Consider the following 17,686-nt stretch of genomic DNA (forward strand, 5'->3'; position numbering starts at 1 on the left):
ACTGGTGGTTGCCACTGGAGCACCACTGCCTGTCTGTCTCACTGGACCCTAATGCTGCTGATTTAAGCTTCTCTGGTCCAGTCTGGCTGAGCAGTTGGTGAAAAAGACAAATTGATTGGTATCTGGAGTGAGGAAGATCAGTCCCATTGTAGCTTCTTCCTTGGCAGATGGAGAATTATATTTTCTTTGGCATCCTAAATCTGAATGTGCAGTGACCAGCTGGGGATGAGGTTTGTGCCCAGTGTTCCAGCAGGTTTTGGGCCAGAGTCATTTAATTTAGTCTTAAAACATCAAGAAAACAGAGAAGGGTTGAAAGTTTAGGTTAGCTTGCACAAGTTGGTCTGTGCCTCTGGCCTGGAAGAAAAGTTTGGAGCTGCTGAGTTTCAATTTTGCTGGTAACTTTTGTTCTAACCAGTAGGAAGTGAGGGAGCTTTTATTTTTTCCTTTAGCCACTGGCTAAGTCAGTGCTGGGAGCTGCAGCTGGATTGGCCAGAGGAGCGAGCTGTGTGTAGAACTGAGTTATTTTTGCTCCCAGCAATGAGAACAGCTTTGTTATGAGCCCCTTGAAATAATGCCTTCGGATCGTGGGTACAAATTGTCACCCAAAACACAAAGTGATTCTAGTTCTGACCACCTAATGGGAGTAGCTGTGGGTCGTTGCTTTTTCTTCCCTCTTCTTTTTTTTTTTTTTTTCTTTTTTTTTTTTTGCCTTTTGGACCCTGATTACAAAGATTTAATTTGTTCTGAGGCCTGGGGGGGGGAGAAAAAAAAATCTTTTTAAATAGCATGTTTCTTTCCACTCTGCCTCTCCACAAGTTCTTCCATGTGACCCATCTTCTGGCGAGGAGCGCGGGAGAAGTGAAGCCACTGAAGTAATTGAAGAAATTGCTGTAGCTCAGAACGGTGGGAAGTCCTTTCAGAGGCACTGCTGATGGAGCCTTCCTGAATCCTACTGATCCCTCTGACTCGGATTATAGGAATTAGTAACGAGGCTTTGCAGAAGTGGCTCCTTCTCAGCACCAAGTGGGAGTTTGTTTTATACCTTGTGGTTAAATATATTTGGCCCTTTTCAAGTTGTCCCTTCTCCTGAGTAGTCTAAGAAAAGAAATCCAATCTCAGCTGCAAGAGTGGAGGAACCTAGAAACAAGGGAATATCTGGTTTTCCTGGCTTTACCACCAAATAATTTGCATTTAAGAAATCAAGCAGTCCTTAGCTTACCCAGCCCTGGTGTATTTTTGGCCTTTCTCTTCCTTAGTAGGCAAAAAATTAGAAAAAAGGAGCCTCACTTATCCACCTTTCGTAATCTTTGGGATCCTGTAGGACAAGAGCAGCAGCAGCTGGGGAAGGCTTCAGGCAGGGATGCTGTGGGGTGTTGAAAGGCAGCATCTCTGGGATGCTGGCAGCCAAATCCTCGTTCCAGTTTGCAGTGATCAATCTCCTGCACGGAGTTTGGCCTGGGGATGCTCAGGAGCACAAGAGCTCCGTGCAAGGGCACTATCAATTTCTTTTTATCTTCCTGATATTGCTCAGTCTGTCTAGTTGAGAAAGTTTTATCCTGCTCAGGAGGATTCCCAGATCCCTGTTTTGCCATTATGGATGACTTAGAGGAGCAGAGTTTGTGTTTGGGCTTTTAATTTTGTTACGGGGTCCTGAGCCCTCTGCCAGGCCTGGTGGGTGCTGTGGAAAAGCTCACTGGGTATCCTGGAACTGGGGCAAATCATGCCATGGTTCATCTTTAATTAAACACAGCTCAGCCCCAGCAGGAAAGGGAGGTTCCTGCTTTTTAGGTTCTTGGGAAGTGTTAAAAATTTCTGTGCCTTTACAAGTCCTTGGCCTTTACACATTGAAATTGTGCCTCAGTGTTCACGTAGGAACTCTAAACAGTAAAGGGGGAATATTCCTTTGGCTCTCCATCACCCCTTCAGGAGGTGCTGATCTCCTGGCAGGGACATTGCCAAGTTGTTCAGCTCCCGTGGCTTTTTTTGGGATCTGCCTGAGGAATGTCCTGTGGATCCTTCTGGGTGGGGCCTTCAGGATCCCTTCCCAGTCAGGATTGTTGTGTCATTAACTAAACTTTCTCCCTGATGCCTTTTGAAGAGCCCTGCCTCCCTGTGAGTGTCCTGGCTGCTCTCCCTTCCTGTAGCAGGCAAGCTGAGGAATTTCTCTGTAAAATTCACTGCTTCCCTAGGGAGTCTCCATCAGGATTGCAGCCAAACTAAACTTAGATTGCAATTGCACAGGAGAAGTGAAGTACAGTCCTTTGTGTCTGGGTGTAATAGAGGAATAGTAATCCTTGGGATAGATCTGTTTCTCCCAGGAGATTCCCTAGTTTCTTCTCCTTAGCAAAAAATTCTTCCTGGAGAGTTGTATCCAGTTTATTCGGTGCCTTTGAGTCTTGGATTTTGAGGCTGAAGGAGTCAAACATTTCCAGGCAATAACTTCAGTCTGTGGCAGCTGCTGGAAGCAGCTCTGGGGGAAGCAGGTTGGGTGCTGGGACATCCCTTTGGGTTTGGATTGCAGACCAGCTCTGCTGCAGAGATCTTTGGAGTTTTGTGTTTGTTGGGAGGCATTTTGTCTCTCACTATGGAACATGGGATGGGTTTTACCTTGCCCCAGTCTCTGCCTCATGGGCTGCCTTGAAGGAGCTGCTGATGTCTTTGGGATGGATGGAGGGGTTCCCACCAGGCTGTTCATTCCTTCCCAGCCACAGGAGTTGGCATCTCTGGTGTTTGAGCTTCCAGGTTGGCCCCAAAAGCCAGTAATAAACCACAAGGACAGATTCTGGCAGGGTTTTGGAGGTCCTGACACAGTGAGGTTACGTTTGAATTTTTGTGGCAGCAAACTGGGCAGTTGGGACAAAGATTTTGGAATTCCCACCCCAGAATGTCCTTAGTTTGGTCTCAGTGTACTGGTGAGCCTGAGGGAGAAACCACCCCCCATCCTGGGCAGTTTATTTTCGTCTCGTTGTAGAGTGGGAATAGTTTTAAACCTCAGTATTTTACACTATTGGGAAAATATTTTGTTTATTTAGTGATGTTTCACTCTGGTCCATCTATGAATTTTGATCTGAAAAGTGTCCTGTCAATGGCAGGAAGGATTTTAACCATCTGAAAATAATCCATGGTTAGTTTCTGGATGTGGGTTCTGGCCTTGGGTCTTTGCATTGTGGGTTTAAGAAAATTAGGTTTTGTTGGCTGGGGAGAGGAATGAGGCTGCAGAGCTTTGGCAGAAAAATCTTGTCAGGGAATGTCCCCAGCAGTTGTGGGGTGGTTTTGGTTTGATTATCTCAGTCAAGCAGTTACTGAGTTTGGACACTGGACGTTGTCAGGAAGCACCACTTGGATTTTCCATTCTTTCCAACTGGTCATTTCAGCTGCTCTGGGAGTGCTTGAAGTGGAATAAAGTTGAGCTCTGTCAGCTGCATCCCCTGACCTGGAAATAATCAATGCAACAGGCTGAAATGCAGCAAAAAAACTGTCAGAGCTGCCATGGAGGGAGGGAGGCAGCCTGTTCCCTTAAAATTTCAGTTTAAAATTAATAATTTTCACAACTTTTTCAGGGGCAGGGAGAAAGAACCATTTATAGTTCAATTTGCTGGTCACTTCAACCCTATTTTTTTTTTTCCCTTCTCCTTTTCTCTCTTTCCATATGGGACTTCCTGCTTCTGTTTGGTTTGTGTTTGGCCTTTTGAGCTTGTCTTATTGCTTGCCTTAGGAGAGGGATTAGCAGTGTGTGCATTTCAAAGCAGCAGTGGATATGCAGATAAAGCCACCAGCACCCCGAGGCTTCCCCCAGGAGCACCTGGAGCCTGGCACTGCAGATCCCTGCAGATCCCTGCATTCCTGCTCCTGCCATCCGAAGGGTTTCATCCCAAGCTGTGGTGGGAGCAGAAATTAAAAACTGATTTTTCCTTGTTCAGTGCTCCTCTGCCTGAGGTTTTCTTGCTGTGACTGTGCCCATTTCTGCGTGGTTCCTTGAGAAGGTTGTGCTTTTTTCCCCCCCCAGGTTTTTGTATTTTAACTGTGGAGAGCATCTCCAGAGCCACCCTGACCTTCAGCCGCTCCAGTGGCACCTTCCCCACTCGGCCCTGCCTCAGGGCTGCTTTGCTGTGTCCGTGTGGCAATTCTCTCTCCTCCCACCCTGTCCTGGGGTGTGAAGGGAGCTGATCCCACCCCATCCCACCCCAGGAGCTCGTCCCTCTCCTCCCTGAGCATCCCCCGGGAGCCGCTGCAGGAGCTGCGCTCGGTGCCGCGCTCGTTTCCTGTTTCTATTCTGGTGAGGAGCAGCTCAGCTCAGCTTCCTGCCTGCTCCTCGCTCACATTCCCCAAAGCCAGCCCTTCCCCAGCCCTCCTGGGGCTCACATTCCCAAAACCAGCCCTTCCCCAGCCCTCCTGGGGCTCACATTCCCAAATCCAGCCCTTCCCCAGCCCTCCTGGGGCTCACATTCCCAAATCCAGCCCTTCCCCAGCCCTTCCCCATCCCTCCTGGGGCTCACATTCCCAAATCCAGCCCTTCTGGGGCTCACATTCCCAAATCCAGCCCTTCCCCAGCCCTCCTGGGGCTCACATTCCCAAATCCAGCCCTTCCCCAGCCCTTCCCCAGCCTTCCTGGGGCTCACATTCCCAAATCCAGCCCTCCTGGGGCTCACATCCCCCGGCCAGCACAGTTGGGCAGGGCTGGGGCAGGGGGCTGCTGCAGGGTCAGCAGCTCTGCTCGGGGGTCCTGGGCAGTGCTCTGAGCTCTGCCACTTGAGCTGTGCCACTCGTGTCCCTGTGAGCTCTGACCTGTGCCACTCATGTCCCTGTGAGCTGTGCCACTCGTGTCCCTGTGAGCTCTGACCTGTGCCACTGGTGTCCCTGTGAGCTGTGCCACTGGTGTCCCTGTGAGCTGTGCCACTCGTGTCCCTGTGAGCTCTGACCTGTGCCACTCATGTCCCTGTGACCTGTGCCACTGGTGTCCCTGTGACCTGTGCCACTCGTGTCCCTGTGACCTGTGCCACTCGTGTCCCTGTGACCTGTGCCACTCATGTCCCTGTGACCTGTGCCACTGGTGTCCCTGTGACCTGTGCCACTCGTGTCCCTGTGAGCTGTGCCACTCGTGTCCCTGTGAGCTGTGCCACTGGTGTCCCTGTGAGCTGTACCACTCGTGTCCCTGTGAGCTCTGACCTGTGCCACTCGTGTCCCTGTGAGCTGTGCCACTGGTGTCCCTGCACTGCCGCAGGATCCAGCACCGTGCCCAGGGGCTGAGCTTCTGCTCTCCCAGCAGGGAAATCGAGGAAATCAGGGTTTCCCTTCCTCTCTGCTGCTGACTGGGCGTCACTGGAGACCCTTTAAACGGTGTGGAAGTCTCTGTGAGTGGTGTTGGATGTTTGATCCTCATCCTCTTCCCCTTCCATCCAAGCTGAGCCCTGCCAGACCCCGCTGTGCTGGAGGGAGGCTGTGTTGGGGTGACCTTCCTGTGCTGCATGGAGCTTGCAGGGTCACTGAGGGTGTGCTTTAAACACTGCCACACCTGACCTTAGAAATCTTCTTCTGTCCTAAAACCTTCCTCCTGCTTTTTTAGAAATGGATCCTGTCACTGTTAATTGGTTCAGAGGCTGATGAGAATACTAAACCCTGATTTACCTTAAAATCCAAAGTACTGCCGAAACAGGGGCCTTGTAAATTTTGTAATAATTTCAGGCTCCTGCCTTTGCTGCTTCCCTTTGCCCATCCTGGCTGGGGTGGTTGGCATGGTGGCACAGTCACATGCTGGGATGACTAAATGCTTTGGAGTCTCGGTGTGTGGAACATGAGCCTGGGAAGCGCCTTCCAGAGAAGCTGGGGAATGGGAATGTCCTCGTGTCTGGCAGTGGAAGGGGAACTTCCTGCCTCCTCCATCATTCTGTGTTTTGTCTTCAGACTTGGATGAGGAGACCTAAAAAGCTGTGGAAGGAAAACAAAAGCTCTTTGAATAAACAGGTCTGTCAGCTGAGGCCTGCACTCATTTCCCTCCTGCACCTGCCTTTCCAAGAGCAGCCTTTCCCCTCGATGGCTTGGAGATCCCTGCATCCCCACAGCTCCCAGAAATCCAGGGAGAGCATCCTCTGGTGCTGCTGCCGTGTTGCTTTTCCTGTGCCCAGGATCCTCCTGCCTGTTTCCTGCAGCTGGTTTTGGGCTCATTGCTGTTGTAGGAGCTGCAGGTGTCACCCTTTTGGGCTGGATGGACGGGACAGCTCCTGGCACAGCTGAGGTGACGCCGCCCTGTCTGGAAAAATTCAGCATTTTCCTGCTGCCTTGGATGTTCAATGTTGTACCAACGTTTGTGTGAAGCTGGGAGCACTTTTTATCAGCTGAGCAGTCTCCAAAGGGTTAAATGGGAACTCCTGTGTGGGGTTTGGCTGTTGCACCTCGCAGGGTCCTGTGGAAGAGCCCGGCACTTTCCGGGTGGGAATGCTGCCCTTCCACATGGCGGGTTCTCCCTCCAGCGACATCTTGTTCTGTGGATGAATCATGTTTTACTCCTTCTCTACTTTGTGCTGCAACTACAGCTCTGAATCTCCGCTCTCCAAAGACGGAGAAGATGAGATTTGTTCGCCTGCTCCGTGCTCGGAGGGGGAGGGAAGCCCCCTCACCCTCCCCCCCTTTTTTTTTTTTTAATATATTTTATTTTATTTTATTTTATTTGGAGGGGGAAGAGAAGGAGGGGTGGCACAGGGTAGGAGCAGGAGATGTGATTAAAGCTCCTGCCGAGGAGATCTGTGGGAGTGGAGTATCGACCTCTGAAAAATCAATGGCTGCTGCGGTAGCAGCGCCGGCTGTTCCGCAAGGCTCCGGTGCAGGAATGTGGCACAGCCAGCAGCGCTTCCCTCTGTCCTCCTCCCTGCTCCATCCTGTGCCTCACCTCGATTTACTGAGCTGGATTAGAACAGCAGCTTATTTTTGCAATCAGAGTAAAATTTCTGGTGTGGCACCGAGCCCCTCCTCCTGCCAGCCTCCTCTCGAAGGCTCCCTTCCCTGCAGTGCAGCTCGAGCCAGCAGCTTCTCCCAGTTTGTCTGAAGCCAGCCTGGAAGAATGAGCTTCTCAGCTTCTTTTTTGAGCAAGGAAACTGCACGAATCTCTCTGGCATGTTCCAGTCCCCATCTTAGGTTTGTAATTCTCAGCGCTGCTGCCTGAGAGGAGCTGGAGCTCCTTGGAAGGGAAGGGAATATGGACTCTGCAGCGGAGGCTGAAGCCTTGCTGCGTTACCTCTCTGGTGTTTGTTTTACTGGGCAGGTGTTTTCCCCTTGAAGTAGTGCAAGTCCAGCACTTCCTTCCTCTCTGTGAGGACTGTGGGGATGAGTGTGTGGCACCTGAGGGTCCCCAGGTCCTTATGGCACCCTCAGTTTGGTACCAGGATCTTGATGTTCTTTCCTCTTGCTGAGCTCCATTCTAGTTGCTTTCATGTCATCCCTGCTCAGATCAGAGGTTGAGCTTCCAGGCCCATATCCAAGGGGCCATTCCCAGTGATTTCATTGCAGATAAATCCCTTTGTTCCTTCTGGCTGCTGGTCTTGTCCCATTTCAAAGGGGGATGTCCCCTTTGTGTCTTGTCCAGCCCATCCCCACGCCAGGAACGATCCTGAAGGTGTTTTTGGTGCTGGACAGATGGACTCACGTTCTCTCCACAATAACTGGTGGTAGAAAAGCAGAGCAAGGGGAATGGTGGCCATCCCTGGCACAAGCTGTACGTTTTTGGGGTAGGACAGGGCTTGGAAAAATCTCTGTTCTGTTTTGGAGATACTGGATAATAAATCTGGCTGGATGAAAAGAATCAGCTGGGTTTCCACTGGAGCTGAACTTGTTCCCAGCTCCAGCTTCTGGTTTCTGCTGGGGGACCAGCCTGGAAGAGGCAGAGCAGGAAAGCAGCCCCAGGGCCTCTCCAGACCCTTGTGCCACTTGTGTGAAAACCTCGGGCTCCTTTGTGGGTGTGCTGTGAGTGGAGCATGGGGACGGCTCCAGGAGAGACTGTTCTGTGGAGCATGAGAGGCAGCATTTGTCTGTGCTGCCAAAGGAGGAACGAGTCTATCCATGTCCCCAAAATAGCAGGGAGATCCTGCCAGTCAGCTGTGTGATTGTTGTGATAGAGAGGATTGAGGTATTTTGGGTGTGGAAATAAAGGGGAAGGAAAGGACAAGCTTGTGATTTTTAAATGTTGGTAGTTCTTGAATAAGTGGAAAAGCAACTGCACAGAGAAAGAGCTTGTAATAGAAAGTGAAGATTTCAATTAGAAGGAAGGAAGAGGCTTTTTCCCTTTCAGAAAGAACTGGAGAATAAATTTAGCCATTGTTCTCTGGTCTTGCATGTGAGCATCTTATGGAAACAACTGGCCTTACAGAATTTCTAAGCTCCACCACATGCTCGTCTCAGACCATAATTTCCTTGAGTGCTGTCTGGTGATCTGATCCTGCCGAGATCATTCCCAGCTCCCCCACACTTCCCACGTGGAGGGGCTGGGGATGGGCAGGGGAGGCTGCAGTCCCCTGTAAAGGTAAAGTAAATTCCATTTACTTTCTGGTCAGTCTTCCTGCTCTTCCAGATCGGTGGGATGGGCCGGAGCAGAGCCTCGAGTCTCTCTCTGCTCCTCCGGGATTTTGTTACCTTGATCTCAAGTATTTCTCGTTGTTTCATCTCTGTGTTTGTTTAACAAATGAGCTCTATCAGATAGAGGGGTGGTGGTTCCTGCCGCCAGATAAAACAATCCCGGCTGTTTCCAGCACAAACCACCCGGCTCCTTGTGCTGCTCATGCCAGGACTTGCAGCCCTTTCCCTGCGAGGGATGAAGTCCCCTGCCCGCTCCTGGGGGAGCAGATTGTGTGGATTTGTTGTGGTGTGAGGAGGAGGTGTCGCTGCCCTGTTTGTCAGCAGCACTGCCAGCCCCGCGCTGGCACCGGCCCGGCTCGGGCATCCACTCGCAGCTGGAACCGCTCTGTTCCAGGGTCCCCGTGGGCTTCCGCTATCAGGTCACATCCCAAAATAACACTGGGCACTATTTCAAGTGAAGAAACTCAGGCTTTGGGGCTGCAGCCAGCCTGGAGTGTGAGATTCTGTGTGAAATAGTTGGAATCCCTCCAGCGTTTTTGATCTGCATGGCAGATGAGCAATAAAATGCATAAAAAACACATTGGAAACACGTGAGGAAATTCTCCAGACCCTGACGTTTCCTTGAGTTGGCAGAGCCGCTGCTGCCGAGCCTCACCTCCTGTCTGGGCTCCCTGGCTGTGCTGGCAGAGGGAAGGGGAGAGCCCTTCTCCTGCTGCTGCCGTGGCTTCCCAGGGCTCCCCTGATGCTCCGTGGGAGGCAAATAAAACCTCGCAGGCCCTCTGCTCTTGGGCTGCGGCCAGAACCCCCTGACGGCAGCAGGTCTCCATTATTTCCATCAGCTTTTATTGTTTTGAAAGGCTTCTCTGCTGGGGCTGCCCTGAGAACGGGCTGCAGGGAGATGCAGGGATTTCCTTTTCGCCTGGTTTGGGGGATCAGAGCTGGAGGTGTCATTTAGTTTAATTAACCCCTGGTGCCCCTGGTGCTTGACATCCTGAGGGAGGATTTGAAGGGAGGAAACCATCTCCTCACCGAGGAGCTGCTGGGGCTCACACATTCCAGTCCATGTTTTCTCCTTCCCCTCACAGGAGTTTCCCTTCTGAGCAGCTCAGCCCTGCTGAATAACACACTCAGAAAATGCTGCTGTGCTGGCAGAACCCTTCTTTGCTGGGAAATGACTTTATTGTTGGAATTCATAAAACTTACATCTCTTTGGAGGTGGAAGTTGCTTCAGGAGTTACTTGATTTTCACGCTCCTGTTTCAGCTCATGTCCCAACAGCTGGGAAAGGGGGATGTGTAATTCACTTTAAAGTCATTTAAACTGATAATAATCTGGGGGGCTGATGCACAGCCAAAGCTCTGCTGTTCCTCTGGGGGTCTCTCATGGGTATGAGAGGGGCTCCCCGGGGTGCAGCCACCCAGGGCCCACCTGCTTCCTTAAAACAGGATGTTTTTAATGATTTGAGTACTGGAGCATTGATACATGGGCAAGGTGGAAGACATGAGCTCTGGAGATTGCTGCCTACTTCTTAAGAGTTAATTTTCAAACGGTTTTTAACGTTCCTTCATTTTATGTCTCGCAGATATTTTTGTGTCTGGCAGTCCCAAGGCTCACCCTCTTGGGCTGCCCAGTTCATGTAGAATATTGCCCAGGCCATGGAGCAGTGACCTCCACACATCCTGAGGTCCCTCCACCCAAAACCTTCTCCTTGCCTCTTGGAGAAGCACTTACCCCAGATAAAGAAAGGAAATTCACATTTCACCTTGCATGCTTGCTCTGTATCTGTTCTTTCATGCCAGCATTTCTCTCAGGTGCACATTTTTAATGTGGTTTTTTTTCCCCTTGAGCCTAAAAGCCCCTCATCTCTGCAGCCCAGGCACTGCCCCCGTGCTCTAAAATCCCCTCCACCAGGAGTTTATGTGGTGCAGAATTTCAGAGCTGGAAATGGGTTTGGCCTCCCAGCTTCATTTCAGTGATGAGGAAAAGCTTTGGATGCACTTGGTGATTCCAACCTTCATGTACTGAAGGGACATGGCAGTATTTCCATGCAGCTGTAGGCTGGTCTGGACTGGTTTCTGGACATTCTGATCCCTTTGTGGGCTCTGGGGGGAATCTCTTTGTGCCTTGTATCAGTGGCTGCAGTTGGGTGCAGTAAATCTCAGCGAGAGGAGTGTTTTGCTCTCGATTGTTTGTGTTGGTTGAGGCTTTTTAATGCAAAATGTTGGAAATAATGTCTCTTTACTCCCACTTCAGATAGTTTCCTCAGTAGGAATGTGGGATTTGTCAAAGTTGTCCAGGGAAAAACACCCAAATAGCTGCATAAAGGAGCAATGCTTTTGATGTTACAATAGGAAAGTAGTGAAAATTGCAAGAGATCTCAGAAACTATTTTTAGGCTTTTTCTGCAGTTTTTTAGCTTTCATTGAAATAAAACAAAGCTTTTTTTTTTCCCCCCCTCAGGAAGATGATACTTGAGCAGTAAGCAAATATACCTCAGAGACTGTGGTGCAGGAAATGAGCTCTCCAACAGGAGCAGTAATGGAAGGGGAGGGAGGACACGCTCTGCACTAAATCATCCCACCAAGTGCCTGGGCTCTGCAGCTCCAATGTAACACTTGCCAGCATTTGTTAGAAGCATTTTGTTCAAATTCCATTAAGACAGGGGAAACTGCTGTGCTGCAGCAGCTGAAGGTGGTGCTGAGGCCCAGCTCTGCCCTCTGTCCCCCCAAATGTCCCTGTCCCACGGGGGTGATGCTTGGGTGTCACCCAAGTTGGCTTTTATTCCTCCATAATTCCACTTCTCCATGACTTCCACGTCCTGGATGTGCTGTCTGAGCCTTTCCACGTCCCTGCTGTTGGGGACTCCCCAAGTGTCTGGAGTTCCAGGTCCATCTGCACTGCCAGCACTGGGAAAACATTCCCTGAACTGCTGCTGACCCAGGAATTGTGCTGTCAGTGTAAATGAAACCAGGGTGTCCAGGTGATTTATCAGCTGCCTCAGCCTTTCTCTGTGGGGTTTAAATGAGGTTGGCTCTGCTTGTGCTGAATTCTGTGCAGGGAGAATGACCTGGGATTCCCTCAGGGCTCACTCAGAACCCTTCTGATCCAGAGCTGATTGCTCTGGAAGACTTAGGAAGGGTAAGTGAAGTCCTGGTAAGCTTTGGCCTCCACTTCTTCACCTGCTGTGATCCTTTGAACCTCTGGCAGAGATTTTATCTAATCCCTGGAATAGTTACAACTTCCCAGCTTTCTGTTCAAATACGCTGCCACTTCCTGTGGCTGCTCCTGACTCATTCAGTGCAGGCCAAGGCTGAGCAGCTGATGCACCTTGTTATCAAGCAGCCAGCACAATGGGGCATGTTGGAGCTGCACATCAACTCCTTGGAATTATCCCCATTTTCACACTTGCCAGCTGGTTTTTGATGCCGTCGCTTTGCTGCTGTGGCAATTGGAGGTTTCAGCTCTCTCAGGCTTTTTGTGCTTTTTCTTCTCCAAGGTGAATAGATGCAGAAGGAAGGGTGTTCTCTAGCTTTGCCTTGGAGAAAAGCTAAACTTTACAGGTTGACGCAGTAACTGCTAATTTTTGCTGTCTTTGAAGAAAGGGAAGTGGGAACCCTGAAGAGTATTTTATGGTTTTCTTTTAAATCTCTGTTTAGTTTGTTTTTATCCATCTCAAGTGAGTAGTTTCCCAGCTCATAGGAGGTTTATGAATTAATTATGGTGAGGCAGGAGTTTTCTGTCTTTCAGAGGCTGAGCCACGTTTCCCTTCCAAGCCACGATCACATGGACTGTCTCCTGTGTTTGCAGTTTTACGTGTGCTGTTGATGCATTCTTTAACTTCCCACCTCTAAACTGAATTAAAAGGAGCAAGTAGGAGAATCAGCCAGTTGTTTGGGCTCAGGAGCTCCTGGGTTCAGACTGGCAGCAGGATAGGACAGGTCTGGCAGCTGCAGCATTGGTAGCAGCAGTAACAGAGATCACTGACTGCTGTGTGCCCAGGGACAGGAGCTGTGCCTGAGCTGTGTGTGAGAGCAGCCCCGTGGCTCTGTGGTTTCTGATGTGTTTGTGTACCCTGCAGGACCTGTCTGGTTCCATAGATGACCTGCCCATGGGGACCGAAGGAGCCCTGAGCCCTGGAGTAAGCACATCAGGGATTTCCAGCAGCCAAGGAGAGCAGAGTAACCCAGCTCAGTCTCCTTTCTCGCCACATACCTCTCCTCACCTGCCAGGCATCAGAGGACCCTCCCCGTCCCCAGTTGGATCTCCAGCCAGCGTTGCTCAGTCCCGCTCCGGCCCCCTCTCCCCTGCTGCAGTCCCAGGTAACCTCACACCTCCTGGGCTCTGAGCCGTGCTGCCCAGCAGGGAGGAGCTGCCCAGAGCCAGCTCTGGGTACTTTCTGAGCTCCTCTGAGCTCCTTTGTTGGTGTGAGGGGTGTGCAGCTCTCGGGGGCTGCGTGGGGTGCCGTGAGCCAGCAGTGCCATTGCACCGGCCCCATGCGAGCGCTTGCCGTTCTTCCTCCTCACCACGGCTCACATCCCCTTGTCCTGGGGCTCTCTGGGGTTCTGGGATGGCTCTGCTGCCTGCTGGGTGTGTGGAGAGCAGCTGCTGATGATCTGTGTCCTTTCTGTGGCCCAGGCAATCAGATGCCTCCCCGCCCGCCCAGTGGCCAGTCGGACACGATCCTGCACCCCTCCATGAACCAGTCGAGCATCGCGCAGGACCGAGGTGGGTGCACGTGTTCATTTCAATTACCTGGCCTGGGGACATGGCTTCTGTGGGAGAGAGCACTGAAAAACTGCCCCAGGGTTACAGGCTGAAGTGCTGAGGCACCTTGCAGTAAATTCAGCTGCTGGTGGCTGTTTGGCCTCCAAGGGTTCCATCCAAACAGGTGCTTTGGCTTCGAAGATGTTTTGTCTGGCTTCTCAACGTGCTTTCTTTAAGCTTCAGAACAAGGGGTGCTCACAGCAATGCTGTGTGCCTTTCCCTCCTGTGACAGAGTAAGATTTTGGGGGCAAAAAGGCATGTAAAATTTCAGCTCTCCTGGCTGAAGGTATGGAGTTGTCACCCTGAGAAAACAAACAAGTGAACAAAATCCAAGAACAAGAAGCCCCAAGGATTTGCAGAGCTATACTGGCTTCTGCTGTGACACTAAGGAGGTTTTTTTTTCTGGCTAAAACAGGAAATTGGATCTGTTATCTGCTCAGATAACACTGGCTCCTTAATGCAACCACTAAAATGTGTCGAGGCTGTTGCTGGAAGGATTTTGTCAGTGCTGGGGGCTGTTGCCTGGAACACGTGTGTGCAGTGGCAGCTCCAGATGCTTTGCAGTAACCATTTTCTCCCTCCTGGTGTGCAGGGTACCTGCAGAGGAACCCCCAGATGCCCCAGTACAGCTCCCCCCAGCCCGGCTCAGCCTTATCCCCCCGGCAGTCCTCGGGAGCACAGATGCACGCCGGCATGGGGCCCTACCAGCAGAACTCCATGGGGAGCTACGGACCCCAGGGCGGGCAGTACGGACCTCAAGGTGGGAACTGAGCCACAAAAGGCCTCTCTCTGTCCTGGTGTCGTGTTGGGGCCACAGGTTGCCCAGAGAAGCTGTGGCTGCCCCATCCCTGGGTGTTCAAGGCCAGGCTGGAGCAAGCTGGGGTAGTGGAAGGTGACCCTGCCCATGGGATGGTCTTCAAGGTCCCTTCCAAACCAGTCCGTGATTCTGTGATAAATGTTTTGATTTGTCCCCTCTTAATCTGTGGGTGATACCAGCCAGAGCTTTGCCTCTGTTGAGATGGATGGAATGTGTTGCTTTCAGGGATAGCTGTACTTCTAAAAGCAGGATTCTTCCTCCTCATTTAGGAATTAGCGGGTTGTGTTTTGGGAAGGGTTAATGTGGGATTTTCCATCCTGTCCTGGACCATTTAGCTCTCTGTGCTGGGTTGAGGTTTGGGAGAGTTTCAGGCAGCTCCTGAATCGATGTTGTTACTTGGCTGTGTCAAAACACATTTTACGTGGCTTATATCCAAGTACTTTGACTTTGTGTTGAGGTGCGAACACTCCCCCTCATCTCCGTTAGTGATCTTTAAATATTTGCTGATAGCAGATTTTTGATGGTGATTCATAAACCGCCCTGTTTGAGTGATGCCCTGTGTGTTCCCCTCCCCAGGAGGTTACCCCAGGCAGCCCAACTACAACGCCATGTCCAACGCCAGCTACCCCAGCCCGGGCATGGGGGGCAGCATCAACCCGCTGGGCGCGGGCGGGCAGATGCACGGGCAGAGCGGGGTGCCCCCGTACAGCGGGCTGCCCCCGGGCAGGATGGGCCACGCAGCCATGGGCAGCCGGCCCTACGGCCCCAACATGGGCAGCATGCCCCCCCAGGTGGGCAGCGGCATGTGCCCCCCGCCCGCCGGCATGAACCGCAAGGCGCAGGAGGCCGCCGCCGCCGCCATGCACGCCGCCGCCAACTCCATCCAGAACAGGTAGGGGGGCTGGGGGCAACGCTCACAGCCTTCTGGGGTGGGGTTTTGTCCTTCCTGGAGGGTCTTTGCCCTTCCTGGAGGACTCTTCTCCTTCCTGGAGGGTCTCTGTCCTTCCTGGAGGGATTTTCTCCTTCCTGGAGGGATTTTCTCCTTCCTGGAGGGTCTCTGTCCTTCCTGGAGGGTTTATGTCCTTCCTGGAGGGATCTTCTCCTTCCTGGAGGGTTTTTCTCCTTCCTGGAGGGTCTTCATCCTTCCTGGAGGGATTTTCTCCTTCCTGGAGGGTTTATTTTTCTTCCTAGAGGGTTTTTGTCCTTCCTGGAGGGTTTTTTTTCCTTCCTGGAGGGTTGGTTCTCCAGTGTTACAAAGGAAGAGAGGAAAGCCTGTGTGTTGGAATGCCCAGAGCAGCTGTGGCTGCTCCATCCCCAGCAGTGCCCAAGGCCAGGCTGGAAGGGGCTGGGAGCAGCCTGGGATGGTGGGAGGTGGCTCTGCCATGGCAGGGGTAGAACAGGATCTTTCTTTCTTTAGGATCTGTCCAACCCAAACCATTCCAGCACTCTGTACATAACTTATGACACACTTAGGGAATTTTTAATGTTTATAGGTGAAATTACTTAACTCTGAGATCCCTTCAGTTGTTTTTGCATTTTGCTCTCTGGTCTTCTGTTCCCTGGGTGACTTGGAGACGCTGCAGCCCCTAAATCCAGCAGCCACCCAGCTGTGTGTGATCCAAGGCATTGCTTGTCCAGTGTGAGGAGCTTCTTCCTTTTAGGGCCTTGATGAGCAGCTGTGGGAAAGGAGCTGGAATTCAGCTCTGAACTTTGAACTGTTTTCTGTGGTGGTTTTTTCCTTTATTGCCCATTTCAGAGTAGGTGTGTGTGGCCTGCCAGAATGCCATGGGAGCCATGAACATGCTCTTAAATTGGGTTCCCCCAGAACTGCTGGATATATTTGTAGTCTGACTGGACACTGCTCTTTATCTTCACCTGAGGGCTGCTCCTGCAACCTCCTGCTTTTACCTGTGGCTGCCAAGTTCCCAAACCCCAATAAAAGCACCCATGCCTGTCCCTTGGAGGAAGAAGTTGGAGCCAGAGTTGTGTGGGAAGTTTGCAGTACATGGGAAACAATGCTTCCAACCCAGGACATTCCATGATTGTAAATCCTGTATTCTCACTTCACTGCCCAGGGCTGCAGGCTAAAGGCAATTTAACAACTGAAATGAGGCTCAGTTTGTGGATGTAGGACAAGATGAAGGGTGAAAATGTCCAGAACTCAAGTTCCACTTTCCAAAGGGTTTGCATCCCCTTTTCTCTTGAGCGTGACTTGGGCTCTGGGTACTGAGCTTTACAAGAGCACCTGATCTTTGTTCTTCTCTTGGAAAAATGGTTTGGGGCAAGTGACTTCTCCATGTCCTTTTTAGGTTTCCTTTAGCAAAGCTGCTTCCTCAGAAGGCAATATCCTAGTGCTTAATATGTGGAGTAAGTGTCTGTTTCTTCCTCTAGGCCTCCTGGTTATCCCAACATGAATCAGGGGGGAATGATGGGCACTGGACCTCCTTACGGGCAGGGAATTAACAGCATGGCTGGCATGATAAACCCCCAGGGCCCACCCTACCCCATGGGGGGGAACATGGCCAACAACTCTGCAGGTAAGCCAGAGCTTCAGGATTTCACTCATTTCATTGCACTGGGAGGAAAATCAGTGTTTTTAAAGATTCCTTTCATTTCCCAGGGATGGCAGCAAGCCCTGAAATGATGGGACTCGGGGATGTCAAATTAACACCTGCAACTAAAATGAACAACAAGGCAGATGGGACGCCCAAAGCAGAATCCAAGTCAAAGGTAAAATGTTCTGGGTTTTGTTTTTATTGACTCCCATCCTCTTCAGCATCCAGGGAAATAAAGCCATGTGCTGTATGTTGGCTTGGATTGAACAGTGTGAGAAATGGAGGGGAGCGTTTCCCAGTCCTATGGGAGTCATGGATTTCACCTGGAAAACAAATTCAGTATTAGGAATTATTACCTGCCACAGTGAAACTGCCAAAAGCAGCGTAAACAAACCTGAGTTTGTTGGTGGAGTGGGCCTGGAGCGAGTTAGCTCTCAGCTGGGACGTGGTAACTAAAGTGTTGCAGTTGTTTCACAAACAAACCTCTCACTAATCCTGTATTAAAGCCAGAAGAGGGAGGCAAACAAGTTCTTCAGGGAGTGTTTTTCTTTGCATTGCTGCTACCAGTTTCAAAAGAACCACCAAAAAAAGCAGTTTCTGAGCCCCTGGTCTCCTCCTTTGCTACCTGAAGGAAAACAGATGCTCAGCAGGTTTGATCCCTGTGCCAGCAGCAAGCAGATCCAGGAGCTCTCTCGCTTCTGCTCCTGTCTCTGGCATCTGCCTCTCTTATTTATGGCAAAAGAGGACTTGAATGCTCTTGGCCACAAATCAGGGCTGCTCTGTCCTGCTCTGTGCTGTGGAAGGAGCATCTCATGAGCCATGAACACACTCAGTTTTGGGTCTGGGGTTCACCTGGAACATCAGCAGGTTTGAGGAACATGTCTAGTTCAGGAGCTCATATTTAAATAAGGATTTGGAATGCCAAAGCCATCTCTGCCTCTACTCCAGGTGGTGAAAGACACAAGAGACAGGGGCAGCATGAGGGGCCTG

General features: G+C 51.1%; 1 protein-coding gene across 2 annotated transcripts in view; it reads left to right on the forward strand.

The window, feature by feature from the left end:
* The window catches only part of ARID1A (AT-rich interaction domain 1A), a 53,870-nt gene that overhangs the window by 23,421 nt on the left and 12,763 nt on the right, over nt 1-17,686 (forward strand). For both annotated transcript variants that reach the window (XM_058856245.1, XM_058856244.1), the window contains exons 5-10: nt 12,639-12,879; nt 13,196-13,285; nt 13,917-14,084; nt 14,718-15,033; nt 16,533-16,678; nt 16,762-16,871. In XM_058856245.1, the coding sequence (XP_058712228.1) occupies nt 12,639-12,879; nt 13,196-13,285; nt 13,917-14,084; nt 14,718-15,033; nt 16,533-16,678; nt 16,762-16,871 (1,071 nt within the window). The remainder of the gene's footprint in view (nt 1-12,638; nt 12,880-13,195; nt 13,286-13,916; nt 14,085-14,717; nt 15,034-16,532; nt 16,679-16,761; nt 16,872-17,686) is intronic.

This window comes from Poecile atricapillus, chromosome 24 (genome assembly GCF_030490865.1).
Source record: "Poecile atricapillus isolate bPoeAtr1 chromosome 24, bPoeAtr1.hap1, whole genome shotgun sequence".
NCBI lineage: Eukaryota > Metazoa > Chordata > Aves > Passeriformes > Paridae > Poecile > Poecile atricapillus.